The sequence below is a fragment of the Bos indicus genome, chromosome 29 (assembly GCF_029378745.1).
Source record: "Bos indicus isolate NIAB-ARS_2022 breed Sahiwal x Tharparkar chromosome 29, NIAB-ARS_B.indTharparkar_mat_pri_1.0, whole genome shotgun sequence".
Lineage (NCBI taxonomy): Eukaryota > Metazoa > Chordata > Mammalia > Artiodactyla > Bovidae > Bos > Bos indicus.
Window position 1 is genome coordinate 43,720,288 of NC_091788.1, and position 26,935 is coordinate 43,747,222.

A 26,935-nucleotide genomic window follows, 5' to 3' on the forward strand; every position below is an offset into this window, starting at 1 on the left:
ACCTGGGTTTGATCCCTGGGTTGGGATGATCCCCTGGAGAAGAGAAAGGCTACCACTCCAGTGTTCTGGCCTAGAGAATTCCATGGACTGTATAGTCCGTGGGGTCGCAAAGAGTCGGACTCAACTTTCACTTTCACTTCGTGATAACTTATCGATCATTTACTGTGTGCCAGGGACTGTGATGTGCTCCTAATAGCCAACCTCTTTTTTTAAATATATAATTTTGTTTATTTTTGGCTGTGCTGGATCTTCACTGATGCACAGGCTTTTCTCTAGTTGTGGCAGCTGAGGGCTATTCTCCAGTTGCTGTGCACAGGCTTTTCATTGTGGTGGCTTCTCCTGTTGCAGAGCACGAGCTCCAGGACACTCAGACTTCAGCAGTTGCGGCACATGGGCTCAGTAGGTGTGGCTCGTGGGCTCTAGAGCACAGGCTCAACAGCTGTGGCGCACAGGCTTAGTTGCTCTGTGGCATATGGGATTGTCCCGGATCAGGGATTCAACCCATGTCTCCTGCATTGGCAGATGGATTCTTTACCACTGAGCCACCAGAGAAGCCCCCCACCCTCTTTCTGTTGAAGTATATCAGACATAACAGGAAAGAGCACACATCAAAAACATATTGTTCGGTGTTTCATGCAATGAATGCATTTATGTAACCACCACAAAGATCAAGAAACAGAATATTGTCAGCCCCCCACCAAGAAGGCCTCCTGTCCCCTTCCAGGTGCTGTCCTCCAACTGTAACCACTACCCTGACTTTTAACAACATAGATTAATTTTTTTTCTACTTTTTAACTTTAGATAAATGGATCATACAGATTGCCTTCTCTTCTGTCTCTGGCTTCTGTGGCCCAGCACTATGTTTGTGAAGCTTATTCACACTATTCCAGATAGTCGTGTTGATAGTTTGCTCATTCCTGTTACTCTGTAGCATTATCTAGTATAAAATACTCCACAATTTATTGGTTATACTCTTGATGGGGCCTTTTGATTATTTTCAGTTTATATAAAGTCTCTCATTTATGTCTTTTGATAAACATGTGCTTTTCTATTATGCGGCTGCTAAGTGGCTTCAGTCGTGTCCGACTCTGTGTGACCCCATAGACAGCAGCCCACCAGGCTCCCCCATCCCTGGGATTCTCCAGGCAAGAATACTGGAGTGGGTTGCTATTTCCTTCTCCAGTGCATGAAAGTGACAAATGAAAGTGAAGTCATTCAGTCATGTCTGACTCTTCGTGACCCCATGGACTGTAGCCCACCAGGCTCCTCCGTCCATGGGATTTCCCAGGCAAGAGTACTGGAGTGGGTTGCCATTGACTTCTCCAGCTTTTCTATTATATATAATGTATATTACATTTACATGTATATATAAATATGTATGGGCTTCCCAGATGGCTCAGTGGTAAAGAATCCACCTGCTAACACAGGAGCCACAGGAGACACAGGCTCAATTCCTGGGTTAGGAAGATCCCCTGGAGGAAGAAATGGCAACTCACTCCAGTATTCTTGCCAGGATAATCCCGTGGACTGAGGAGCCTGGCAGGCTACTGTCCATGGGGTCACAAAGAGTCGGACATGGCTGAGCAACAGCACACACACGCACACATGGATATGTATACACATACACACATATACATTGGGTGGATTGTGGGCAGGTACTTTTTTCAATTCCCATTTTTCAGATAAGAAAGCTGAGGCTTGAAGACGTGTGGAGCCAGTTGCGGAGCTGGAACGTGCACCCAGTCCTGTCTGGCCCTGGAGCTCAAACTCTGTAACCATCATGCTTTACTGCCTCCTGCTGTTTAAATGTACTTATGATGGACCTGACTGGTTGCTGCCATTGAGGGAGACAAAAAGATAGGAAGGCACAGTCAGTCACAGAAGAAGGAAAATGATAGATGCTGGTGAAAGGCACATGAGTGTGATGAGGAGCCTGAGGGGTCATTTTATCTTGGAAGGTCATATGAGGCTTCCTGGAGAATGAAGCATTTGATGAGGAAGGTTGGGGGCAGATTCTGGGCATACAGGAGGGAAGGAGTGCCAGGCTGAGAGAGCTCTGGGGCTTGAGAAGAGGAGGCCCTCATAGAGGCATAGCTGCAAGGGCCTTCATAGATTATTTCATCTGGTCCCCAACATGTCCACCCACCCACCTTTATACTGCTGGCTTCCAAATTTATATACTCAGTCTTTTTTTTTTCTTTTCTCGGCTGTGCTTTGTGGCTTGTAGGATCTTAGTTCCCCAGCCAGGGATCAAACTCAGGCCCTCAGCAGTGTTAAGTCCAGAGTCCTAACCACTGGACTGCCAGGAAATTCCCTATACACCCAGTTTTGACCATTCCCCTAATTGCCAAACAGTTTTCTATTCAGTCAGATGACAAATAGGCATCTCAAACTTGACCTGGCCAAAACAGGTCTCCTGGTTTCCCCTCCCGAACATACCCACTCCAAACTGCTCCTCTCGCAATCTTTCTTAAGGTCTCAAGCTGCGACATCATCCTTCTGTCCTCCCTTTCCCCATGTCCAATCCATGAGCACATTCCATCATCCCTACCTGTAAAGCACACCCTGAATTAGACCTCATCTTACCACCTCCCTGCTACCCGCCTGGCTGTGGTCACCACCATCACTTACCTGGAAGACAGCAACAGCTTCCCCACAGCTCTCCCAGTTCCTTCTGAAGTTCCACGGGGAGAAGCCTTCTTGGCCTCTTCCAGCTTCTGGTGACTCCATGTGTTTCCTGATTAGGGGCTACCTAACTCCAATCTCTGCCTCTGTCCTCATATGACCGTCTTCTTTGTGTCTTCTCTTCCTGTTACAGCGGTCTCCTCTTATTGGTCTTTGCATTTAGGGCCCACCTGGACAATCCAAGATCATTTCATCTGGAGATTTTTAATTTAATTGTATCTGCAAAACCCTAAGGGCACATTTGCAGGTTCTAGGTGGACTTATCTTTCAAGTGCTACCGTTCAACTCACTGTGTTGTGTGCTGTGCTTGGTCGCTTCAGTCGTGTCTGACTCTGCAACCCCATGGACTGTACCCCACAGGGCTCCTCTGTCCATGGGATTCTCCAAGCAAGAATACTGGAGTGGGTTGCCATGCCCTTCTCCAGGGGATCTTCCTGATCTGGGGATCTAACCCATGTCTCCTGCATTGCAGGCAGATTCTTTACCTGCTGAGCCATTAGGGAAGCCCATTCAACCCTGTAGAGAGGTAAATATCAGAAAAAAATAAAACAGCTGGAAGAATTTTTATTGAGTTTACATTCAGTCCTCCAGTGAGTGATTACTTTTCAAAGCATAGAAGACTCTTGGCTTGCACACACTTGCTCTTTCAGCACTGACTGTTCATGCGTCACTTCAAAGGTCGTTCCCGAGGAGTGAGCGTCTGCATTGTGTAAGGCTAACGTGAGGCTGAGTGTCTCTAGCCTTGCTGGAGCCTCAAACCTACCAGATTATCTCTGCCTACTACTGGGGGCATGACCACTGCTGTCAAGGGGTCAAAATTGTTTCCTCCTAAAAACAAATAGTCTCCCCAAGGAAAGCCAGCTGCTAGTGCTGCTGCTGCTAAGTTGCTTCAGTCGTGTCCAACTCTGTGCGACCTCATAGATGACAGCCCACCAGGCTCCGCCGTCCCGGGGTTCTCCAGGCAAGAACACTGGAGTGGGTTAGTGCTGATGATAAAAGGAAAAAGAAGGGATCCAAGAAAGTACTAGTTCTCACCCAGTGTGATGAGCAACCTCTAAAATGAATATTCTCCCAATGGTCCTGCCTTCTGTTTTTTTTGTTTTTGTTTTATATTTTTGGCTGCAGTGGGTCTTCGTTGCTGCATGCTGACTTTCTCTAGTTCTGGCAAATGAGGGCTCCTCTTCACTGAAGTGCACAGAATTCTCATTGCAGTGGCTTCTCTTGTAGAGCGCAGGCTCTAGAGCACAGGCTCAGTGGTTGTGGCACACGGGCTTAGCTGCTCCATAGCATGTGGAATCTTCCTGGACCAGGGATCGAACCTGTGTCCCCTGCACTGGCAGGCAGATTCTCATCCACTGAACCCCAAGGGAGGCCCCACCTTCTGGCTTTTATGCCTTTGTGACATCCTCTTCTCTTGAGTGTGGGCTGGATCTAGTAACTTGCCTCTACTCAACAGAACATAGTAAAACTGACAGGATGTCATTTCTGAAATTAAGTTACAAAAAGACTGTGGCTTCTGATCGCTCACCTTTTTCACTTTCTGGCTTGCTTGTTCTGAGCGAAGCCAGCTGCCATGTCAAACAGCCCTATGGAGAGGCCCACATGGCAAGGAGATAATACCTGCACCCAACAGCCTGTAAGAACCTGAGGTCCTCAGTCCAGCAGCCCTCCAGGAACTCAGTTCTGCCAATGACCTGGTGAATAAGCTTGGGAGTGGACCTTCTGAGGCCCACAGGGAGCCATACATGTGAGCTTGGGAGCCGATCCCCCAGTTGAGCCTTTGGATGATTGCAGCTCCGGCCAACACTTTGTGGTTTGAGAACTGTATTTTTATGTTTTTTTTTTCATTTGCTCGGGTCGTTGTTGTTGTTTGTGTGGACCATTTTTAAAGACTTTATTGAATTTGTTACAATATTGCTTCTGTTTCATGTTTGTTTGTTTTTTTCTTTTTGCCCCCAAGGCATGCAGGATCTTAGTCCCTGAACAGGGTTGGAACTCAACCCTCCTGCATTGGGAGGTGAAGTCTGAACCACTGGGCCACCGGAGAAGTCCTTGGCCAACACTTTGATTGGAGCCTGTGAGAAACCCTGAGCCACTAAGCTGTGCCCAGATTCCCACTCTACGGGAATTTTAAGATGATAAATGTTTGTTGATTAAACCACTGGGTTTTGGAATAATTTGTTATGCAGCAATAGACACACCCAGATATAGATTTCTAGGATATATTCAACCATGTGGAAGGCTTCTGCTACAGTGGTGGCTGTTTACAATTTGGGGATTCACAGATATTAGCTCATATGCCTCAAGAATCTACAGCACCTCCTCCCACTCCTTTGATTCTGTTTATATTTTTAAACAAACAGAAAACTATAGTGACAGTTGCACATTCCATTTTTTCTGCTTGATATGTTGTAAGCATTTTCTCACCTCATTAAATATTCTTCAAAGCATTCTTTGTTCTTACCATCTCTTCTGGGGTATGAGTGTACCAACATTAATTAAGTCACTCCCCTCTCTTATTTTGAGCTTAAGGTAGGGTTTTACCTTCTTGGGTCATGTCTATGGGCATGTTTCAGCCCCTCCATTCAGGGCCTACAGGGAAAGTTCCAGGAAGGTAGAAGGCAGAATCACCTGTGGTTAAGTGCTCCTGAGTTATATCAAGCCTATACCATTTCCTAGCTACGTGACCTTTACACCCGTGGGCCTTGGTTTCCCCTTCCAAACAATGGGCTAATAATTATATCTACTTTCCAGAGTTATTAGAGGCATCAATGAGTTAACCCAAGTTACACAGAGAGTGCCTGACAAATTTTAGGTTATACAGACACAAGCCAGGCCACAGTGTCCTCGTCACCCCACGAGTCCTGGAGCGCCATACGTCATATCGACTCTTGTCCCAGACTCAAGCCAGCCTCCAACCAACAATGTCTTGGCTTCCCTCCCACCAGTCTGTTCTCCCTGAACCTGCTGGTGACTCCTGCTCTGCAGCCATCCACAATCCTGTGGCCACGACACCTCCTCTTCCTGCATGACTCTGAGCAAGTCCATCCCATCTTAAGGCCTCAGTCTCCTCATCTGCAAAATGGGAAGGGAGGTTGGATTAAGAAGTCCATGAGGGATTGCCCACTTAAGATTCTAGACCATGTGCTTTCCTTTCAAAGGTCTTTTGGTTCAATAGTACAAAGTACAGTCAGAATTTTAAACAACTAACCAAAGCAAAAAGAATTGGAAAACACTTTATTTATCATAACATAGGTACCAAGTGCTCAGCATTTCCTGGAGTGTGTCAAACACTAGCCTAGTGTCTGCTTACATGTGTAAATCTGGGTGAAGAGCTGGAGTTTCTCATCTCTGTCCCCTTACAGTGTTCGTCTTGAGTCTGAATGAGAACCGTCCCGCACTTCCACCCCCATCCCCAAGCAGGCGCTGCAACTGTGCTCCTATCTGGTCCCAGGACCCTGCTCCATCAGGCCAAAGAGCAACAGGGTCATTGCTCAGAGGGGCTGGAGGGTAATGGGGGCCTGTGGGCTGCACAGGGATGAGGACAGCACTGAAGAAGACACAGGTCTCGCTGCGTGCTAAGTGCTAGTTGCTCAGTCATGTCCAACTCTTTGCGCCCCCACGGACTGTAGCCCGCCAGGCTCCTCTGTCCAGGGGGATTCTCCAAGCAAGAATACTGGAGTGGGTTGCCATGCCCTCCTCCAGGGGATATTCCCAACCTAGGGCTGGAACCTACGTCTCTTACGTCTCCTGCATTGGCAGGCAAGTTCTTTACCACTATCACCACCTGGGAAGCAGGGAATCACAAAGCAAAAGGTTCAAGTCCACCACTTGCTCAAACCTAAGTTTGCACCTGGTCCTTCCCTCATTCTTTCCACCTGCCTTTTGTGCAGGATATGAATGCTCTCAGAAGTCCACTCACCATGGCCCTGGGAGGAAGGGAGAGGTAGGGAGTTTTCGGGAATAGCTTGGTGAGCCGACCCTTCAGAATCCAAGGTCACCATGTGGCTATGGACCCTCAGTGGGTAGAAATCCCAGAGGGGACTGCTCCAGGCTTGTCCACAACTCCAACCCACAGGTTCAGCTCTTTGGCATTGAAAAAACTACTAGGAGCAGAAAGGATTCTCTTCTGGGCTCCTGCTGGGCCCTTCCCCACCTGGGTTTGGGCTCTGGACCAGCCCCAGTAAAGGCAAACTTTCAGAAATTACAGGGCTTTGTGGCCCTGGGAATCACAGAGCAAACAGTGGGGAGCGTCCCTCCCCACTCCCAGCACTTAAACCTCTCATGCCGGCTCTAGGTTTCTAGGACCCCAGCCCCTACGGTGCCTGGGCCAGGATCCCACCAGGAGAAGGAGGAGCAGATTGTGATGTTTCGAGTCCCAAGAAAGGCTGTGTGACCTTGGACAAGTCACTTGGCTTCTCTGAGCCTCTGTGTCCTTTCTACTCCTAGTTAGCTGGTCAGCCAAGAAAGGCAGCCCCCAGCAGCAACAGAGGAGATGCCTGTGTGCTGAGGCTGCTTCCTGGGTCCAAGGAAGGGGTTAGCCCAGTTCTGGGGGCCAGATTAGAAGTGGACTTGAGCAGAAGAGAGCAGAGGGAAGTCCAGGAGGGGGTGGGGGCTGGGATCCACGCCCAGCCCTTGCCAATCTGCTGCTGAGGAAGCTGGCTTATGCTCCCTGCCCTGCAGAGACCCCAGCCCCGTAGCAGCTGAGGGGCTGTGGGGTGTGGACCCTGGCTTTCCCCCGTTGGGGTGCTCCAGCCTGAGGAACTCTAGAGGGGCAGGTTGGGCTGTGGGGCTGGGCAGGACGATGTTGAGCTTAGAGGAAGGTTTCAGCAGGCCAGAGCCAGCAGGGGAGGTGGACTGGGCAGGGCTGGGTGACAGCTGTGCAGGAGATGCAGTGACTGCAGTGGGACCGAGGGACAGTGAGGGCAGAGGGGACAGGAGGAGGCTGAGGGAACCATGAGGCTGTGGGTCTGGAGAGGGTTGCGGAGCCGAGGGAGAAGAGACTGGGGTCCGGAACAGGCCCAGCTGCTCCTGGCAGCCATGCTGTCCGTGGGGCACGGAGCCTGGGGGCCGCTCGGCCTGGCCCCAGAAGCCAGCGGCCCCTGGAGCCAAGCAGGAGGCACAGTCCAGCAGGCACAGGCGCTCATGCACGTGCAGGGCCTGAGTCCACCAGGCTAGCTCGGCCTGAAGGGCCTGGATCTCCTTCCGCAGGGCGTGGTTCTGCTTCTCCAGTGACTCATGCTGCTGGGGGGAGAAGCAGATATAGGTGGGGAGGGTTATGTCAGCCAGAGTCAGAGGCCCAGCTTGAGCCCTATTTCCCAATGCCCCAGGGTCCTCAATTTAGGAGGAAAGATACTCCTGCCACCTCAATGCCCTTTGGCTGCTCTCTGGCCAGACATTCATGACCACCAGCTCAGACCTGTCTGCTCTGTCTCCCCAGTGCCAGGTCCCTGAGCCAGCCAGCCTGGGGTCTCCACTCACCCGGGAGCTCTACCAGCCTCCTAACTGATGCGCCTCTCAAACTACCTGATCTCTTGGCCCAGAGGAGACATTCGACGGCTGCAGTGCTAATGGAACATTAAAGCCCTTTAAAGTCTCCCGTGACTCCCCATGTGTGGGGGCCCCAGCTCACACTTCCAGTTTTATCTCTCCAACTGCTCCTGATGCCTCCACTTCCTGTTCCTCAAATGGACTCTGCTTCCTCGTCACACTTGCAGTCTCCTCTGCCTGGACAATTCCAGCCCCGCTTCCCCGGTCTAATCCTGACATGGCCTTCTTGTGACAACTTAGATGTCCTCTGTCCTAGACACTTCTAGGCTGCTCAATGCCACTGCCAGACCTCCTCGACATCCAGCACTTGCCCACCGAGGCACTGTGGGCGGAGTCCAGGGTCACGTTTTACAGGTTGGCAGCACGGGTGTGCTCTTTTCGGCATTTAGGTTCTGTTCTGCTGAGTACTGGGTGGGAACTCAGTGGGACAGTAATCAATGTGAAGTTCTAAACAATCATTTATTAGTATGATGGCAACAGTGGTGGAAAATGCAGAAGAAACTTTATTTCCACAGCTCATCAGACTCGGAGAAGGCAATGGCACCCCACTCCAGTGCTCTTGCCTGGAAAATCCCATGGACGGAGGAGCCTGGTAGGCTGCAGTCCATGGGGTCGCTAGGAGTCAGACACGACTGAGCAACTTCACTTTCACTTTTCACTTTCATGCATTGGAGAAGGAAATGGCAACTCACTCCAGTGTTCTTGCCTGGAGAATCCCAGGGACGGGGGAGCCTTGTGGGTTGCCATCTATGGGGTCACAAAGAGTCAGACACGACTGAAGCGACTTAGCAGCAGCAGCAGCAGCAGCAGCTGGCTCAGTGACTTCCTTTGCGCCCCTTGCCCTGCCTCTTATGGACACTTTCTAAAAGAAGAAGCTGCAAGGGTGTTTTATATTAAAATGTTGCTTAAGCCATGGACTCAAAGTTCTAACAGGCCTCAAAGCCACCCACAGCGCCACTCCCAAGCTGGTTTCTGCTGTGGAAGTTGGAAAGACATTTTAAAAACATGTCATTAGGTCACTCTTTACCTAAATTCTCCAAAGGCATCAATTCACCTCCAGAAACTGGGTCACTTATTCATTCATTTACCACCCTCAGGTTGCTCAACGTCACCTCCTCTGGGAGGGCTTCCCCAGGTAGGTTTCCATCACCCTACATATCCCACTCCCTTCCCTCTTCCCTGCTTTAATCCTTCCTAGAGCACTTATCACTATCTGATATCCCAAATACCTCATGGGTCATTTATTTGTCTATCCAGCTTCCCCATGAAAATACAAGCCCTAGGAGGGTGAACTGGACTTTTGTGTGCTGTGTTCACAGCTGTATCTACAGTGCTTAGAACTGTGCTTGCTGCACGAGAGATACTCAGTAGGCATTTCTGGAAGGAAGGAATAAATGAGCTCATGAAGTCTCAGCTGCTCCCAAGCATGCCATCCTGGGTATCAGCCCTCATTCTCATGCATTGTACAGGGTGCAACTCTCTTATGCTCGTGCCAGCCCTATTTCATTTGCCTGCAATGCTTTTTCTTACCTTCATCCATTTGGAAAACTCCTATTCATCCCTCAAAACCAGCTCAGACTTCATCCCTGTATCACCTTAACCCAACTACCTGTGTGTTGTTCCTACCTATGAGTTCCCACTTTATTTTGACTCTATTGTTCACTCCACAGAGAAATACTGAGTTCCTTCTATCTGCCAGGCACTGGTCCAGGTGATGGGGAGACAGTAGGCAGCAGAAGAGCTCCCTGCCTTCAGGGTGCTTACAGTCTGGGGAGGAGGACAAGCAATGGTCAACATCTAAACTTGGAATGCAAGGTCAGTGCTAACCAGAAAAATAAAGCAGAGTAATAGGTGAGGTCTCTTTAGCTCAGACATTTAGAAAGACCTCCTCCTTTTGAGCTGGTGACATTTGAGCCAAACACCCAGCAAGGAGTGAAGATCTAGCTGGGCTGCTGTCTGAAGACAGAGGGAGCAGCCGGGGGAGCCCCTGAGGCTGGACATGCTCCACCAAGGAAGGAACAGAGAGAACGAGGTGCAGGATGTTAGGAGAGGAAGGTGGATGGTGCGGCTGGGGTCGCAGAGAGCGTAGGACTTTTGGGTGTGGAGGGCTCCGAAGTTTACTCATTGCAGTAAGGACTATCGTGTATGCAGCCCAACCAAAGGCCAGGTCCTGAACCCAGCTCTTAATGGGCCCCCCGAGGTGTGTCCTTTCTGCACAGAGGAAGAAGGGAAACCCCAAGGTCAGGTTACCATCTGAGGTCAGGTTACCATCAAGTGTGAGTGGAGCCCCCCACCCTCCACCCCACCAGGCTCCTTGGCCTCCTTTAATCTTCACAAGGGTCCTGCCAGGGGGCAGGGATTTTCGGATGAGGACAGTGAAGCTCAGTGAAAGAAATGACCTGCAGCTATGGAATGCAGCAGCTGGGACTCTAAAGCCAGCCTGTCTTAACCCTGAACCAGTTTCTCACAGACGGTCTTGGCCACTTACATCAGAACCTAGACAGGCAGGGTGATCACCGCAGTGCAGCACCTCTGAGCTAGGTTCTGGATGGGCAAGGCTCAGGGACCTACCTTTGAATGAAGGCCTCACCTGGTCACTGGGCCAGGTTCTCCCAGTTTCCCTCCCCTTCTTGTCTCCTCCCTCTAGACTGGGAGTGCCTTGAGGGCAGGCCTGGGCTGAGGATGCACTGTCATGCCCCTGGAGCCCAGCGTGTATCTGGCACACAATTTCCGCTCAACACTCAGGAATTTTTGAATCTCAGCAGCAGAGCCCTCCTCTCTCCCCAAGTTCAGGGCCCCTGGCACCTACAGCAGTGCAGGGGAACTGCTGATTAGTGGGACGGAGAAGAGGTGGCCGGGCCAGGTGAGTGACGTCGGGGAAGGGAAGGGAGGCACCCCCACCTGGTGCAGGGCATCCGCCTTGTTCGTGTGCTTCTGCCGGCTTCTCTGGGCGGCCGCCCGGTTCTTCTGTTTCTTCCTCAGCTGCCTCTGATGCTCCTCAGCGTCCTGTAGGGTGAGAGACTGGGGCTCAGGGGGCCCGACAGGGGCGGGCTAGCTGTAAAGCCATCCCCTTCTCTTTTGGGGAGGGTCAGCGCTGTGCAGCCTGTGGGATCTTAGTTTAGCTCAGGTGTTTAGAAAGACCTTCTCCTTCTGAGGCGGTGACATTTGAGCCAAACAGCCAGCAAGGAGTGAGGGTCTAGCTGGGCTGCTGTCTAAAGGTAGAGGGAGCAGCCAGGGGGAGCCACCAGCGTTCAAACCCATGACCCCTAAATTGGAAGCCTGGAGACTTAACCACTGAACCACCAGGGAAGTCTCAGCCATATCCTTCTTGAATCAAGTCCCCGAGGGTCCCCTTTCCCCCAGAAGCCCTCTCTGGCTCCGTCGGTGTCCACACACCCCATCACAGACACAGCACCGCTCGGTGGAATGCCAGCCTCACACACGTACCACTCACAGCTCATGACCGGGCAGCACACGCCCTAGACAACCCACTTCACACCTACAGCCTCCTTATGGACCGTGTTGCTCTGGGTAGCTCACTCACTTCCCTGAGCCCCATTGCCTGATCTGCCCCAAATGGAGGCACAGGTGCCTTCCTCACTGGCTGGAAAGCTGGCAGGGGTTAATAAAAGTCGCTGTTGTTCTAATCACTACTGTTTCCACTGTTAAGGTGTTGATTTCTCTAGCCCTGAGCTCTTTCTGTGAGGACGGGACAGGGCGCGATTCTGATTCTACTCTGTGTTCCCTTGCCCAGCGCAGGCCCAAAGCTGATATTCATTAATCCCACAGACATTTGTGCACTATGATGTGCCACGCACTGAGCTGAGGGGACACGGCAGCAAACGTAAGAGGCAGTACTCTCTGCCCTCAGGCTACTTGCATTCTAGTGGGCCAGCAGCCTAGAATGAGGGAATGAGTCCCCTCTGACAGAAGAGCGGACGCAGAGGGTGACAGCTGTGACCCTCTCCCTACACTGGGTTCATGAACTTAGATGAAATAGTTAACCCAAATGCCCAGGGCTCTGGAAAATCAGACAAGAGGGAACACTGGAGACCCCACAACCCCCTCCCTCAGGTCACTCTGGGAGGTGTGTTCTGAGTGTGGGGACCTCAGGCAAGACCCTGCCGCCCTGGCTGAGGACTCTGCGACTCCCAGGTTCAGGAGGCCCCTTGCAGGTGCTGGGGCCTGAGAGACTGGAGTCTGGAGGGGAAAGACCCGCCATAAGAGAAGGCCTTGGGCCTCTGGTACTTGGGTTCTGGACTAGAGGCAAGGCCTCCAGGGGAACCGTGGCCAGAGAGCTGGGGGAGGAAGGAGGAGGCTCCTGTAATGGCAGCGTAGGACAGGTAGTGAGGAGCAGCTGTAATCAGAGGCCGAGTTCTAAACTGAAGCCTGGATCCGCAATGTGAAAGCAGGAAAGCCCTCAAGCCAAACCCCTAAGGAGACTGAGGTCCAGAGATGGGGTGTGTGAGGCCTCCGCCCCCAAGCCCATGCGAACAGAGCCAGCCCCGGCACCCTGAGGCATGTTCCCCTTCTTAGCCCCCGAACCTGCTCCCCTGCACTCACCGTCCTGGTCAGAGGCCCATCGCCCCCGCAGAGGTGCATGGTGGGGAGGAGAACCCGGGCTCACACCGGTCGGGGCGTCCCTCAGCTGCTGTGACCTCCCAGTGCCCTCTTGGGGCCCAAGGAAGTGGCAGCTCTTTAAATCCCCGGTGACCACTCCGCCCCCAACAAGCCAAGTTTCAGTTTCTCCTAAAGCCACCGGCTGCTCAGAATCCCAGGCTCGGCTTGGCTCACGTGGCTGGAATTTCCTCACACGAACGGGCCTTCCGGTTGGGCCCCTTCTCTGGGATGAGGACGGTGGAGGGTGGCTAGAGGAGGGGGGCTGAAGGCCAGGTGTGGGGAGGCTGTTGTAGGAGAGGGCAGGCAGGCTGCCAACGACAGAGCCAAGAGAAGAAGCCAGTGGGGCACCAAGGGCTCACCAGGGATGTGGGGGGACCCCTGGGCTCCACAATTGCAGGAGCCAGGTTCACAGTTGGAGCTGTGCAGCTTTTGGCTCGTTGGAGCTGTGCAGCTTTCAGAAGGTGATTTACCCTCTCTGAGCCTTAGTTTCCTCGTCTGAAAAGGGAGATGATACAGATATCCACTCACAGGCTTGATGTAGGAATTAAGCAAGATAATATAACCACCTCCCCCAACCCTGTGAGACTAATAATGTTGAGACAAGTCTGCAAAAATAAGCAATGGCCCTTAAATAGACGAACAGATGGCTAATGGCTGTGTTTTCATACAACAGACCACGCAGCAGAAGAGAGAGTGGCGTCTAGCAGTTAAGAGCACAGCTCCCAAGCTACGTGACTCAGGTTCGTCATTTCACCTTTCTGTGCCTCTGTTTCCAAATCTGTTAAGTGGGGATAAAGGAAGTTTTGTTGCGAAGGTTACGTACGTGAAGGCAGGTGAGGCACCTGAAAACGTGGCCGGTGCAGAACGGGGGCCCAAGAAATACAATTGTGATGCGGCGAAGAGTCAAAGCTGCGTGTATCATCGTGTCTAAAAGTTCATTCCACCCACTTGGATGAAAATGACAAGTGGCAACAAGATCTGAATAACACCATTTCTGTAATGGTGAATAATAGGATATGTGATTACGTAGGAAAAGCATAAAAATATGCATGAGAATCAGAAACACAAAATTCAGAGAGTGGTGGCTGGGTGGGGGTGGAGGTGGAGAGGGACTAAAGGGGCCCACAGAGACTTCAGTGCGTCTGTGAAATATCAGTGCTTCAACTGTGGGAACGCAGTTGTCTTGTGATAGTACTATTAGCTACACTCTGGGGTCCTGGAGAGGGAAAGGGCAACCCATTCCAGTATTCTTGCCTGGGAAATCCCATGGACAGAGGAGCCAGGTGGGCTACAGTCTGTGGGGTCACAAAGAGTCGGATACGACTTAGTGAGTAGACCACCACCACCACACTTTGGGGTAGTCCTGATGTTTCATAATGTTTCACAATAAAAAGTTTTGTTAAAGACCTAAAAAAACCTGAAGCCCCAGGCAAATCTGTATGGTTGCTGAATCTCTAAGACAGACCATGCTTGGGAGCGACAGAAGTTCAGGGGATGGTGGAGCCACTGATCCCTGTCCAAGAACAGCATCATAACTGATATACAGTGAAGAGTCCTGTGGTCTGCTGACCAGAGCATCTGGGGATTGTGCCTGAGTCTCAAGGGCTCAAGGCTGATGGTGTGGGTAAATACTGTGGATTCCATCTTCTGACAGATAATGGTGTCCTGAGAGATAGTGTGTTGAGGAGTTCACAGCTGTCTCTGAGCTTATTAGAAAAGAACACTGTCAGGAACTCCCTGGTGGTCCAGTGCTTTGGACGTGGCACTTTCACTGCCGTGGCCTGGGTTCAATCCCTGGTGGGGGAACTAAGATCCCTACAAGACTCATGAGCAGCCAAAAGAGAGAAAAAAAAAAGAACACCACAATTGATTAGCAATGTCTGCCATGCCATAATTGATCGGTAATGCCTGTCATGAGCAGGGCATTGAGAGCAATAGTCCCCTGCTACCCACCCCAGTATTCTTGCTGGGAGAATTCTGGGACAGAGGAGCCTGGCAGGCTACAGTCCATGGGATCACAGACAGTCAGACACGACTGAGAGACTTGGGCTTCCCCAGTAGCTCAGACAGTACAGAATCTGCCTGCAGTGCAAGAGACCTAGGTTCAATACCTGGGTTGGGAGGATCCCCTGGAGAAGGGACTGGCTACCCACTCCAGTGTTCTTGCCTGGAGAATTCCATGGACAGAGGAGCCTGGTGGGCTGCAGTTCACGGGGTCGCAAAGAGTCAGACAGGACTGAGCGACCAACACTTTCATAACACTTTCATGCCAGAAGTGGGCATGAAACCTGTTTCTGCTCTAGAGTCAGACTGGAATCTGGCACGTGGCACTCTCCTCACCAGGTCTAGCACCTGGGATCTCAGTGTTCTTGTATAGATGCTGTGGATGACCAGGAAATCATATCTGTTTACAAAGTTGATTTGAAGATGGGAACGAATGAAATGAGAAGAGAGCTCTTTGCATATGGTGAAGTACTATCTGGTTAGAATCCATTCCCATTCCTGAGATTTGTGGGGACACAGGAGGAATTATGCCACCTCATAATTTTAAATGCCTGTTTATACATGGGATTGGGCATGACGGCTGGGCCTGGCCCTCCTTGTGTGTGAAGGGCCTGGGGGAGGAGGCTAAAGTGGGGGCACCCCATGCAGTGAGGCTGCCCCAACTACTCTGAATTACTCCTGTTTCCCAGAAACCAAGAGGGCTGAGGCCTCTTGCCTGAGGCGGGCACCTGAGGGGCTCATTAGGCCATAAGCTCCTCAGGGAAGGGGCTCCTCCTCCGGGGGAGCCACAGGCATGATGTAACCAAGGAAAACACACCTGGAGGTGGGGAGGGAGGGGTGAATAGGGCTAGGGCCCAGGTATCCCCACCTCAAGCTCCCGGCCCTAGACGTGGACCCCAGTGTTCCCCTCTCAAGACTCTGGCTTTTGGCGGAAGGGAGATAGCAAGTGTTCCTGTGACCCCTCTCAGAAGGCCACAGCCCCGGAGGAAAATCAAAGAAGGCAGCATTTATGGCTTGATGTCCCTGAGGAGTGGCAGGGAGGGAGGGACACAGAGTGGGTAATGTTTAACCATGGATGGCTATGCCAGGCTGGTAAAGTAGGCTTCAGGGCACCCAGTCCAACTTCTTACTTAGAAGGTGAGGAACTAATGCCCAGAGAGGCAAGGTCATCTGGGGGAAGGGGGCGGAGCTGGAGGGGGACACACCATCTTCCTCCAAGCCCTGTCTCCACACCCTGCATGGAAGGCCCCAGTCCATGAGTCCCAAGACTGGAGCACCTCCATGGGTGAAGGCTTGGAGGCCTCCCCAAACCAGGGTGACAGAGTGAGCTCCTGGGCAGCAAGATCGCTGCCTGTCTTACTCTCTGAAGCATCTCCAGCACCTCAAACTGCCTCCACGTAATGTTGCTATTCAGTCACTCAGTCATGTCCGACTCTGCGACCCCATGGACTGCAGCACACCAGGCTTCCCTGTCCTTCACCATCTCCTGGAGCTTGCTCCAACTCATGTCCATAGAGTTGATAATGTCATCCAATCATCTCATCCTCTGTTGCCCTCTTCTTCTCCTGCCCTCAGTCTTTCCCAGCATCAGGGTCTTTTCCAATGAGTCAGCTCTTTGCATCAAGTGGCCAAAGTACTGGAGCTTTAACCTCAGCATCAGTCCTTCCAATGAGTATTCAGGGTTGATTTCCTTTAGGATTGACTGGTTTGCACTTGATTAACGAACACATGAGTGAAAGTCCAGCAGGCGGGCAGCTTGCCATCAGGGAACCCCACCAACTTCCTGGATGAGTAAAATACTTTCACTTTCCTCATTCCTAGGTTCCTGGGGGACTCTCCCTAACCAACTTCTTCATTTTACCAGTGGGGAAACTGAGGTACCAGGAGGGGACCATCACACAGCTGGTTGGGAGAGGCCAGGACACATTGATTACCTTGTCCCAATCCCCTCCCACACCTCCTAGAGTGAGAGAGATGCCCAGGGTCTTCAGTCACAACCCCCCTCTTTCTAGGTCCTGTCCATGTGCACCCCTCAGTTGAGGCCTGGCCTCTCCAGGGCACCTCAAGCGAGCTTCAGACGATCGCAAGGAGAGAAAGAGGCCAGGTGCCAGCTGGTGGGGCTGAGGCTGGCTATCGACTTCCTACCATGAGCATGGATGGGCCCTCATGGAAGCTAAGCCTCAGCTGGGAGGGGTTCACAACCGAATCGGGTGTAGGACGCATGCCCAGCATGTTGATGGGCAGGGCAGGAGGGTGACAGCCTGCCTCTGTGAAGGCGTCTGTGGCAGGCAGAGAGCACTTCCTGTTGGGGCGGTCAGAGGCTTTCCAGAGAAAGAAAGGAAGGATGTTGTCTTTGGGAAGGACATTGAAGATCAGGGAGAGGGACTTGACCCAGGGTCCGGAACTTGATCTCAAGCAAGTCATTTAACTAACGGGACTTCCCTGGTGGTCCACTGGTTAAGAATCTGCCTGGCAATGTTGGGCATGTGGGTTCAACCCCTGGTCGGGGAACTAAGATCTCATATACTGCCGGGCAACGAAGCCCATGAGCCACAGCTACTGAGCCTGTGCACCGCAACAAAGATGCTGCGTGCCGCCACTAAGACCCAATGCAGCCAAGTAAATAAATAAATATTTTTAATTACAAAAAAAAAAAAACAAACTAACCTCTTTCTGGCTTATTGTAAAATGGGGGTAATAACATAAGTATCTAGAAGTAATACATGTGAAGTGCTTAGAACACTGCCTGGCGCACAGTAAGTCCCATAAATATCTTTTAAGCTTTTAACAGATGCACTTAATAAAAAACTGGTGAATTTTTTGTTCACATACCGCAGGCTTGTATTTTGTTTTTTTCATTATTACTTTTATTACTATTATTAATTTTAAGAAAAAAATGGCAGAGTGCAAGATCAGGCATGAGGTTTTTTATTCTAATGAAATACATTTAGTGAAAAGAGGGTTAGTGATTGTGTCCATATGTAAAGAGCAGCACGTAATATTTGATGAAAACTGCTCAAAATTTCTCATGCTTACAAAGAAGTCTCAATAAGAGATGGGAAATGAGCTGTCTCTAGATTCTTAGTTTATAAATGATCTAGCTAGGCTTAAGTTACTGACAAGTTCTGAGTATACCAGCTTCAGGCATGGCTTGATCATGATGCCCAAACAAGGTCATCAGGAGTCAGTGCTTCACCCTATCTGCTCTGTCCCTTATTGGCTTCATTCTCAGGCAGGTCCTGCTCGTGGTGGCAAGATGGCCACTAGAAACACCAGCTCAGCTGCCCCAAGAGGGGCGTCCCTGCTACTTCCCCATTATTTCCAACAAAGATATCAGACCTGGCTCTGCTTGGTCTGCCCTGAGTCATGTGCCTGTTCCTGACATCAGTCACTGTGGCCAGGAGACAAGGTGAGATAGGTAAGGCTGGGGTCCCCTGGGGGCCAGGGGTGAGGAGGGGAAACTTGCAGAGGGCTTGGGGCACTGTTGGCAGGAGAAGGGGGACCGGATGCTGGGCTGATGTCACCACCTTGGCTGAGATTCAGATATGAGGAAGCTGCCTTTCCGCAGTACATCCCTTGGCTGGGTCATGTCCCCAGCTGGGACAGGCTCGAGCCCCACGTGTCTCTCACACCAAGCCTGGCACTTTCTCCTTTTATTACCTCACAGGGACCTGTAAGTGGGAGAGGAAAGGTTTGCTAAGGGGACAACTCCAGATGAACAATGCTGGGCAAGGACGTCGTGGGGACAACCCGTGGCATAGGGAGAAAAGGACTGACTTTCACTTCAGCACGGCACCTTGACCATGGAGGTTCTCATTAAAGCTGGAATCTGCAAATAGCTGGGCCTCCAAGGGAGAGGGCAACTTCACTGGAACCCTGTAATGCCATTACCTCCCAATCCTGCCAGGTCCCCTGGGGCCTCCAAAGCTTTACGCTTCGGATTCTCTGCTATTTCTTGAACGTACATGTCTTTCTGGGAAGCTGACTCAAACCTCTGGAAGAGGGCAGGGACTATAAATAGTAAACAACCGAGCATTTAAGAGTGGGCGAGCCTCCCAGGGCTTCTCGGGTATGGCAACAGCGACCACAGCACATGGGTTTCCCCAGATGGCCCAAGTCCCAAACAGGTTGGGTTCAAATCCCCGCTCTGCGTCTTCCACCCATGTGAACTTGGATAGGGCCCTTAGTTTCTCTGGGCCTCAGTTTCCTCATCTGTATTAATGGGCCATGGTGATAACTGAAACCACATCTGGACAGCAGTCACCAGAGAGCTCCTTCTTGTCCCCGTGTCCCTGGATGGGCCTCCCTAGTGATGTCACATTTAGACTGTCCACTTTGGATGGTGGAGAAGCCCAGGCTGGGCACCCTGCTGAGATCCTGGACACTGGAGAGCAAAGACAGTCTCCCTGGCCTTGGAGGGAGCGTTTCCCTTCTTCAAACGGTTCTCTTCCCCTGAGCTTCTGTGTCGGTTCCCACGAGAGCTCTGAGAGGCAGGAAACTCTCACTAGGAGGCCAGTTTGGGAGGTGGGCAGCCAGGGTCATGAGCAAGGGCCTGGAGGACTGGGGTGGGATGAGGGCTAAAGCCCAGCCCAGAGTGGCCAGCGACTCATGAGCACAAACCAGAGAGCGCTCGCCACAGCTGACCCAGCCCAGGACTCATACCAAGGGTGCCAAGAGCTTTGGCAAGGCAGATTGGCAGTCGTCATGGTCAGAAGATTCTAGAGATTGTCATCCAGTCTCCTTGTTTTACAGTTGGGAAAACAGGCTCAGTCGGGGAGGGGACTTGCCCCGGGGCAAGGAGGCGGCAGAGCCAGGCAGGTTCTGCTGCAGCCCCGGATTCTTGTCCCCTCTGACTTCTCACTTATCCAGGTAACCTCTGCCAGCTCTGCTGTGGAAATAGCAGGGACACAGGGCACCCTCAGAAGAGCAGGGAGCACTCACACCTGTGGCAGAAACCTGCCGTGGGTCCTTGGCAGAAGGACTCTGACCTTCGTTGAAGCACCATTGAAGACGGGGCCTCCCACGGGTCCTGGGCCAGGTAGGGGTCCCCAGTCAGAAAAAGCCCAGGAAGTTGTCCCAGGAGAACTGGGTTCACCTGCAGCTCAGGGACTGCCAGGGACGAGGCCTCGGCAGACTTTCGCCCTCTCTGGGGCTCAATTTCCTCATTTGTAAAATGAAGGAATGTGACCACTGACCTCTGAGAGTCCTTTTGCTCTGGGTGGAGGTTGGGAACAGCCTGAGGCCTATGGGGAGGTGACACCTCTAAGCTGGAGCGAGTTCCTGCCGTTTGAGAGAACAGAGCCAGTATTTTACTGAACCAGGGGCTGAGCGTTGAACCGAGGGTGGACGCATGGGCACAGGAGACCCAGCACTTGCCTGCCTTCCACACCAGGCTCCAGCTCCCACTCGACACCCGCGGGCAGGCTGCCTGTGAGACGCCCTGCTTGGTTGGGGCCTGGTCTGGGCGTTGAGCTCTGTGGGTTCTCAGAGGAGAGGGTAGGGGCCAGGCCTGGGCTGAGAAGCCTGGTGGTTAGGAACAAGGCTGATGAGGCTCTGCTGCTTCCAGGCCATGTGAGCAGCTAGAAAGTAGTTAGTGAACCCTCTGCCCCATTCTTTTCACTCAACAGATATTTTCTGAGCATCTATTATGTGGTAGGCCCTGTTCCAGGTATTGTGAACAGCTTAAAAAAAAAAATCCAAATCCTGCTGTTGGGACTTGCCTGGTGGTCCAGTGGTTAAGAATCTGCCTTCTAATGCAGCGGACGCAGGGCACTGTGAAGCCTTCTTTACATTCCTTTTATACTGATATATGGTAGTTTCTTGAATTCTCAGATCCACCTCGCATGGCAAACATAATTATTATACTGTTTTTACAAAGGAGACAACAGAAACTCAAAATGGTTAATGATTTGACCCAATTCACAAAGGTGGTGGTGGTGGTTTAGTCACTCAGTCTGACTCCGCGACCCTATGGACTGTAGCCCGCCAGGCTCCTCTTTCTATGTGACTTTCCAGGCAAGAATACTGGAGTGGGTTGCCCTTTCCTTCTCCAGGGGAACTTCCTGACCCAGGGATCGAATCTGGGTCTCCTGTATTGCAGCCAGTCTTCTGCATTGCAGGCTGATTCTTTCCTGACTGAGCCAGCACGGAAGCCGCCTCTCTGCTAATGCAGGGGACGCAGGTTCAATCCCTGGTTGAGGAACTCAGATCCCACAGGCCTCAGAGCAACTAACCTTGTGTGTCACGACTACTAAGCCCGTGAGCCACAACAAAGATCCCGCGCAGCCAAAATAAAAAAGCAAAACAAGCAGAAACAAATCCGTGGCCTCGCGGTACTTCCGTTCTTGAGGGGATGGAGGTATAGGGGAGAATAAATTGTGATCAATTAAGGGAATTACATAGGCTGATAGGAGGACTTAGGTGTCACAAGGGAATACAGAGCAAAACAAAGGATTTGGCGAATGTGGGTGGGGGATTGGGCTGTTTCAAACTTAACAAGGGTGGTCACACTGGACCCGCTTGTGCTATTTGAACGACAAAAAAAAAATTTTGTGTTTTTTTTTTAATCTTTTTTTTTTTGGACATACTCTGTAGCTTGTGGGATCTTAATTCCCCACCAGGGATTGAACCCATGCCCTCAGCAGTGAAAAGCACAGAGTCCTAACCGCTGGACCCTCAGGGAATGCCCCACTAAAACTGTTTTGAGACGTTGAACGTTTGAGCAAAAAATTGAAGAGAGGTGACAAGGAGGTATGCGTTAAGGGCGCTGGTCATTTGGAGGACTGACAAGCAGGGGAGGAACAGGCGATGGGGCACAGAGAATGGGGAGTACTCATGCAAGGTGCAGGAAGGCCACTGAAGCCCCTGGGCTCTGCCCAGCAGACCGTGGAGGGTTTTGAGCAAAAGACGGACATGATCTGACCAGAGGTTATAAAGGTCCCTTTACCCTGGGGAGGAGGAGCAGCGAAACTGCTCGAGAGACTGCTGCGGCCATCCAGGTGAGCGGAGCCCTGGCTCATCTGTCTAGTGGAGATAAGAGTGGTACCTGCCTCTCAGGTTGCTGAGTGAAGGCACCGCAGCTCCTCCCTGGCCCCCTTCCCCACTCCCCCACCCCACCCCATTCACCAGGCCAGGCCCTGGGGAGACAAACAAGAAGCAGCCGGCACAGCCTTGCTCTAGAGGTTGCCAAGGCATGGGTCAGATGGACGTGGAAGAGCTCAGATTTTCAAGTTCTTAATCATTCTTATGGAGAAGGGAATGGCAGTCCACTCCAGCGTTCTTGCCTGGAGAATCCCATGGACAGAGAAGCCTGGAGGGCTACATACAGTTCATGGGGTTGCAAAGAGTTGGACACGACAGAGCAAGTAACACACACACACAATCATTCTTAAGATTCTGGAAAGGTCTGAGGATGCCATGTGCCCTGAGGAGGATGACTAGGCTTTAACAGCTCATTTTGTCATCTGGGAGTTGGAGAAGATACCTCCCCTGGCTCCCACGAGAGGCATCTGGGCTGCGATCTATAACGAGGATGCTCGGACACTCTGATTGCCATTCAGGGCCTTCGGCTGCGGCTTGCACGTTGCACACACGTGCACTTGGGACACGGGGCCCGTGGATACTCAGGCCCACTAAACCCCGCCGCGGGGGGAACGGGGCGGGCGTACAGGGGCAAGCCAGAGTAGGACCGTGGTCCACAGGCAGCTGTTTGTGACTAAGCCGTGTATTCAACCCCCCGGTCTTTGTTTACTCATTAGGACAAAAGCTGCCCTTGGGTATGCTGCCACCAAGTGCTGGGTGGAGCTTTCGTCATACACGTGTGGTCCCCAAAATAAAACTTGCATCACAGATGTTTCACCAGAGAGAAAAACAGGATTCCTTTTATCAAAACTGTAACTTTTTAAAATATATATGTAAGATGGTAAACTTCTTCACACTACTTTTTTTTAACTCTTTTTTTTTGGCCAGCACCCATGGCATGTGGGATCTTAGTTCCCTCATGAAGAACTGAACCCACTCTCCCTGCAGCGGAAGGATGGAGTCCTAACCACTGGACCACCAGGGAAGTCCCTGTAACTTCATTTTAAACAACCTCAATTGAACATTACAGTTTAAACGAATCAAATAGGAAATTGATCTGGAGCAACCTTAAATATATATACAAATAAATAAAATACATACTTTGATATATACTCCTTGCTGGGCTTCCCTGGTGGCTCAGCAGTAAAGAAGCCGGCTGCCGGATTTCCACAGTGGTGCAGTGGATAAGAATCCGCCTGCCAATGCAGGGGACGCAGGTTCAACCCCTGATCTGGGAAGATCCCGCATGCCTCAGAGCAACTAAACCTGTGCACCACATCTACTGAGTCCGTGTGCCGCCACTTCTGAAGCCCAAGTGCCTACAGCCTGTGCTCTGGAACAAGAGAAGCCACCGCAGTGAGAAGCCTGGGCAAAAGCAGCAAAAACCCAGCGCAGGAATAAATAAATAAAATTAAAAAAAAAGAATCCGCCTGCCCACGCAGCAGATTCGGCTTTGATCCTTGGGTCAGGAAGATCCCCTGGAGAAGAAAATGGCAACCCACTCCAGTATTCTTGCCTGAGAGATCCTATGGACATAGGAGCCTGGAAGGCTACGGTCCATGGGGTCGCAGAGTCAGACACGACTTAGTGTCCTGGTGTCTCAGTGTCTGTCTTCAACAACAACAGTAATACTCAGTGCTAATGCTTAATGATCAACAGTTATACTTAAGTAGAGTCTTTTCCCTCAGCTTTTATGATTATTATTATTGTTGTTGTTCCATGATAACAAAGTTTCCTTTATGATTATAAAGGTGATGCAGTAAGTGGACTATCTGGATCCAAAAGGTTACACCTCTGGGACTTCCCTAGCAGTCTGGTGTTAAGACTTCGTGCTCCCAGTGTAGGGGACACAGGTTTGATTCCTGGTTGGGGAACTAAGATCCCGAATGCCATGGGGTGTAGAAAAAAGTTTACATGTCTTAAAATTAAAACCATAAGGCCAAATTTTCCTCCTCAGATATTGGGTAAATATTCCCTTTTAGAAGGCATCTAGAACTCTACCCTCCAATTAAAATTCACTTACTTAGTTCCAAGAAACTCTCCCTTCAAAAGCCAGTTTCAGAGCTGTCAGGATTTGGGTATTTTAAGCTCATGAGTCTTTCCTGTGAATATGTATATATTCAAAAGATATATATATATTCACAGTTATATATAACTACAGCTCTAGAGATCTTCTTTCCCAGTTGTCTTTCAAAGGTATTCCCCAAAGATTCAGTTCCTCAAGAGCAACCTTTCCTCCTTTCCGTGAAGCAAATGAAAATACTTTTCACTAGGCTCCTAACTGGGCTTTCCAGGTGGCGCTAGTGCTGAAGAGCCTATCTGCCAACACAGGAGACAGCAGACATGTGGGTTTGATCCCTGTGTTTGATCCCTGTGTCAGGAAGATTCCCTGGAGGAGGTCATGGCAACCCACCCCAGTATTCTTGCCTGGAGAATCCCATGGACAAAGGAGCCTAGCAGGCTACAGTCCATGGGGTCACAGAGAGCTGGACATGACTGAAGTGATTTAGCATGCACGCAGGCCCCTAACAGGTTTTTAAAAGCCCCTCCACCCCCACTCCCCAACCCCTGACTTCTAGCTACTAGCAATTATGATTCAAAAGTTCAACACAGTTACCCCCTGGTATCCTAATGTTTCATTAAGCTATGATGTTTTTTTCAAACAGGTGTCCATTGAAATTCTACTCTAGCCCCAGGGGAGCTACAACAACAGCTTGGACAGGACAGGGCTCTAAAGCCTGACATTTATACAAGGATTTCAACTACTATAGCGAGACAAACCTTGACAGCATACTAAAAAGCAGATACATCATTTTGCTGGCAAAGGTCTGTATAGTCAAAGCTATGGTTTTTCTAGTAGTCGTGTCTGGATGTGAGAGTTGCACTGAAGAAATGATGCTTTTGAACTGTGGTGTGGAGAAGACTCTTGAGAGTCCCTTGGACTGCAAGGAGATCAAACCAGTCAATCCTAAAGGAAATCAGTCCTGAATATTCATTGGAAGGATTGTTGCTGAAGCTGACACTCCAATCCTTTGGCCACCTGATGCAAAGAACTGACTCTTTGGAAAAGACCCCGATGCTGGGAAAGTTTGAAGGCAAAAGGAGAAGGGGGTGGAAGAGGATGATGGTTAGATAGCATCACCGACTGAGTGGACATGAATCTGAGCAAACTCTGGGAGACAGTGGGACAGAGGAGTCTGGTGTGCTGTAGTCCACGGGGTCACAAAGAGTCGGGCACAACTCACTGCCTTAATAACAGCAAGAACAGTAGCAGTGAAGTAAAACCACCCAGAAGTGCTTACAGTAATAATTAAGTTTCCCTCAAACTTGCTCCAGCGTTAACAGTTGAGTTGCAGCAATTTTCAAACTTCTGTGACTATGAGCTTGTGAGTACATATATTCTGATATAAATCAGAATCTGATATAAATATCAGAAACAAACATGCTAACAAATACCATGTACCTTCTCTTCAAGGGCACAGGCAGCAATGTTTTGTTTTCTTTTTTATTTATTTGGCTGTGCCAGGTCTTGGTTGCAGCACATGGGATCTTCAATTTTTTATTGCAGCATGTGGGATCTCTGACCAAGGATCAAACCTGGGCCCCCTGCATTGGGAGCAAGGACACTTAGCCACTGGACCACCAGGGAAATCCCAAATGTTTTCTGTTTTGTTCATTCTATTTAATTTTTGCCAATGCTACCTGGCCGAGCTAAATGAAACTGGTATCTGTGTGGTCCAAACTGTCAAATATGGGCAATTTCATATGGTCCAATTTATTTGTGACACTAAAGTAACTCTACAATCTACTTAATGGGCTACTTAGTTCGAAATGGGCTACATAGTTCGAAAACATTGTTTAGGGGTTATTGTCATTTTAAAAATTAAAATGGGCCTGAAATTCATTTTTTTCACTTAATATGGCATGCACATCTTTCCATGCAGGTATTGGGTTGGCCAAAATGGTCATTCGGGTTTTTGTAACATCTTATGAAAAAACCTGAACAAACTTGTTGGCCAACCCAATACTACACCTTTCTCAAAAGTTTAATAGAAACCACCACACAGGATTACCCCAACTTAGGTAACTGATGTCCACTGAAGACTCTTAGATTTTTTTCCAATTTCTTACTGTTCCAAACCATGCCAAAGTGAACTTCCTTGTCATAAATGTTCATGTGCTGGTGCTAGAATTTCTGTAGTGTGGACTCAGGGAGGCAGGATGGAAACACTGTGATCTTAGCTGTATTTCAAAGCCTCTGAAGAAAATTTACTGTCACTTTTTTCCCTTGGGGGCGCTTGGTGGAGAGCAAGTGGTGCTGAGGGGCCCCACCAGGCACCCCTTTCTGTCCAGCTTTCATCTCTCTACAACCTTATTCTGCAAGATGGGAAGTTCCAGTTCACCCCAGACCTCTCCCTCTGTAGACAACCACCACGGAGGAACCCAGAAAAACAACACTCTGTACTGCCCACCAGACATAGTTTAAATTGCTGCCCAAGTTCCTTAAACTCTGGGGACTCCACTATCACATCTACAAAAAGGAAATAATCTCTTAGGGTTGCAGGGAAGATAAAGTAGGAAATGTGGATGCTTTATAAATGTCACAGCAATCAGTCATTCTTTTCAGCTAGTGCTGCACTGGTCTTTCCCAATCATTAGACACAGCTTCTTCTACTGCCTACTCACATTCACCCCATAGTTCCCTTGGGAAGGGCTCAAAACAAAGACACTAAGGCTCACCCTTCATTTTTTATTTTAATTTTCTGGCCTCCTGGCCCAGCAGGAAGGATCTTAGTTCCCCCATTAGGGATTGAACCCGCACCCCCTGCAATGGAAGAAAGAAGTCTTAACCACTAGATCGCTAGGGAAGTCCAAGGCTCACCTTTCTTCTTCTTGGAGTGGGACACTGAGTGGCATGCTGGATCTTAGTTGCCCGACCAGGAATAGAACCCCTGCCCCCTGCAGTGGAAGCAGGGAGTCTTAACCACTGGACTGC

General features: G+C 50.4%; 1 protein-coding gene across 2 annotated transcripts; it reads right to left on the bottom strand.

Annotated features, from left to right (window-relative positions):
- Positions 1-5,905: 5,905 nt before the first annotated feature.
- BATF2 (basic leucine zipper ATF-like transcription factor 2) lies at positions 5,906-14,852 on the bottom strand. Of its 2 annotated transcripts, none has more exons than XM_019955343.2 (3): positions 12,799-14,852; positions 11,137-11,241; positions 5,906-7,926 (listed from the first exon to the last, which is right to left on the bottom strand). In XM_019955343.2, exons 1-3 carry the CDS (start codon positions 12,835-12,837, stop codon positions 7,246-7,248), a joined length of 825 nt encoding a protein of 274 aa, XP_019810902.2. In that variant the 5' UTR covers positions 12,838-14,852; the 3' UTR covers positions 5,906-7,245. The 2 variants fall into 2 exon arrangements, with proteins under 2 accessions (XP_019810902.2, XP_019810901.2); XM_019955342.2 differs by having other exon boundaries at positions 5,906-7,929; positions 12,799-14,842.
- Between the last annotated feature and the right edge of the window lie 12,083 nt (positions 14,853-26,935).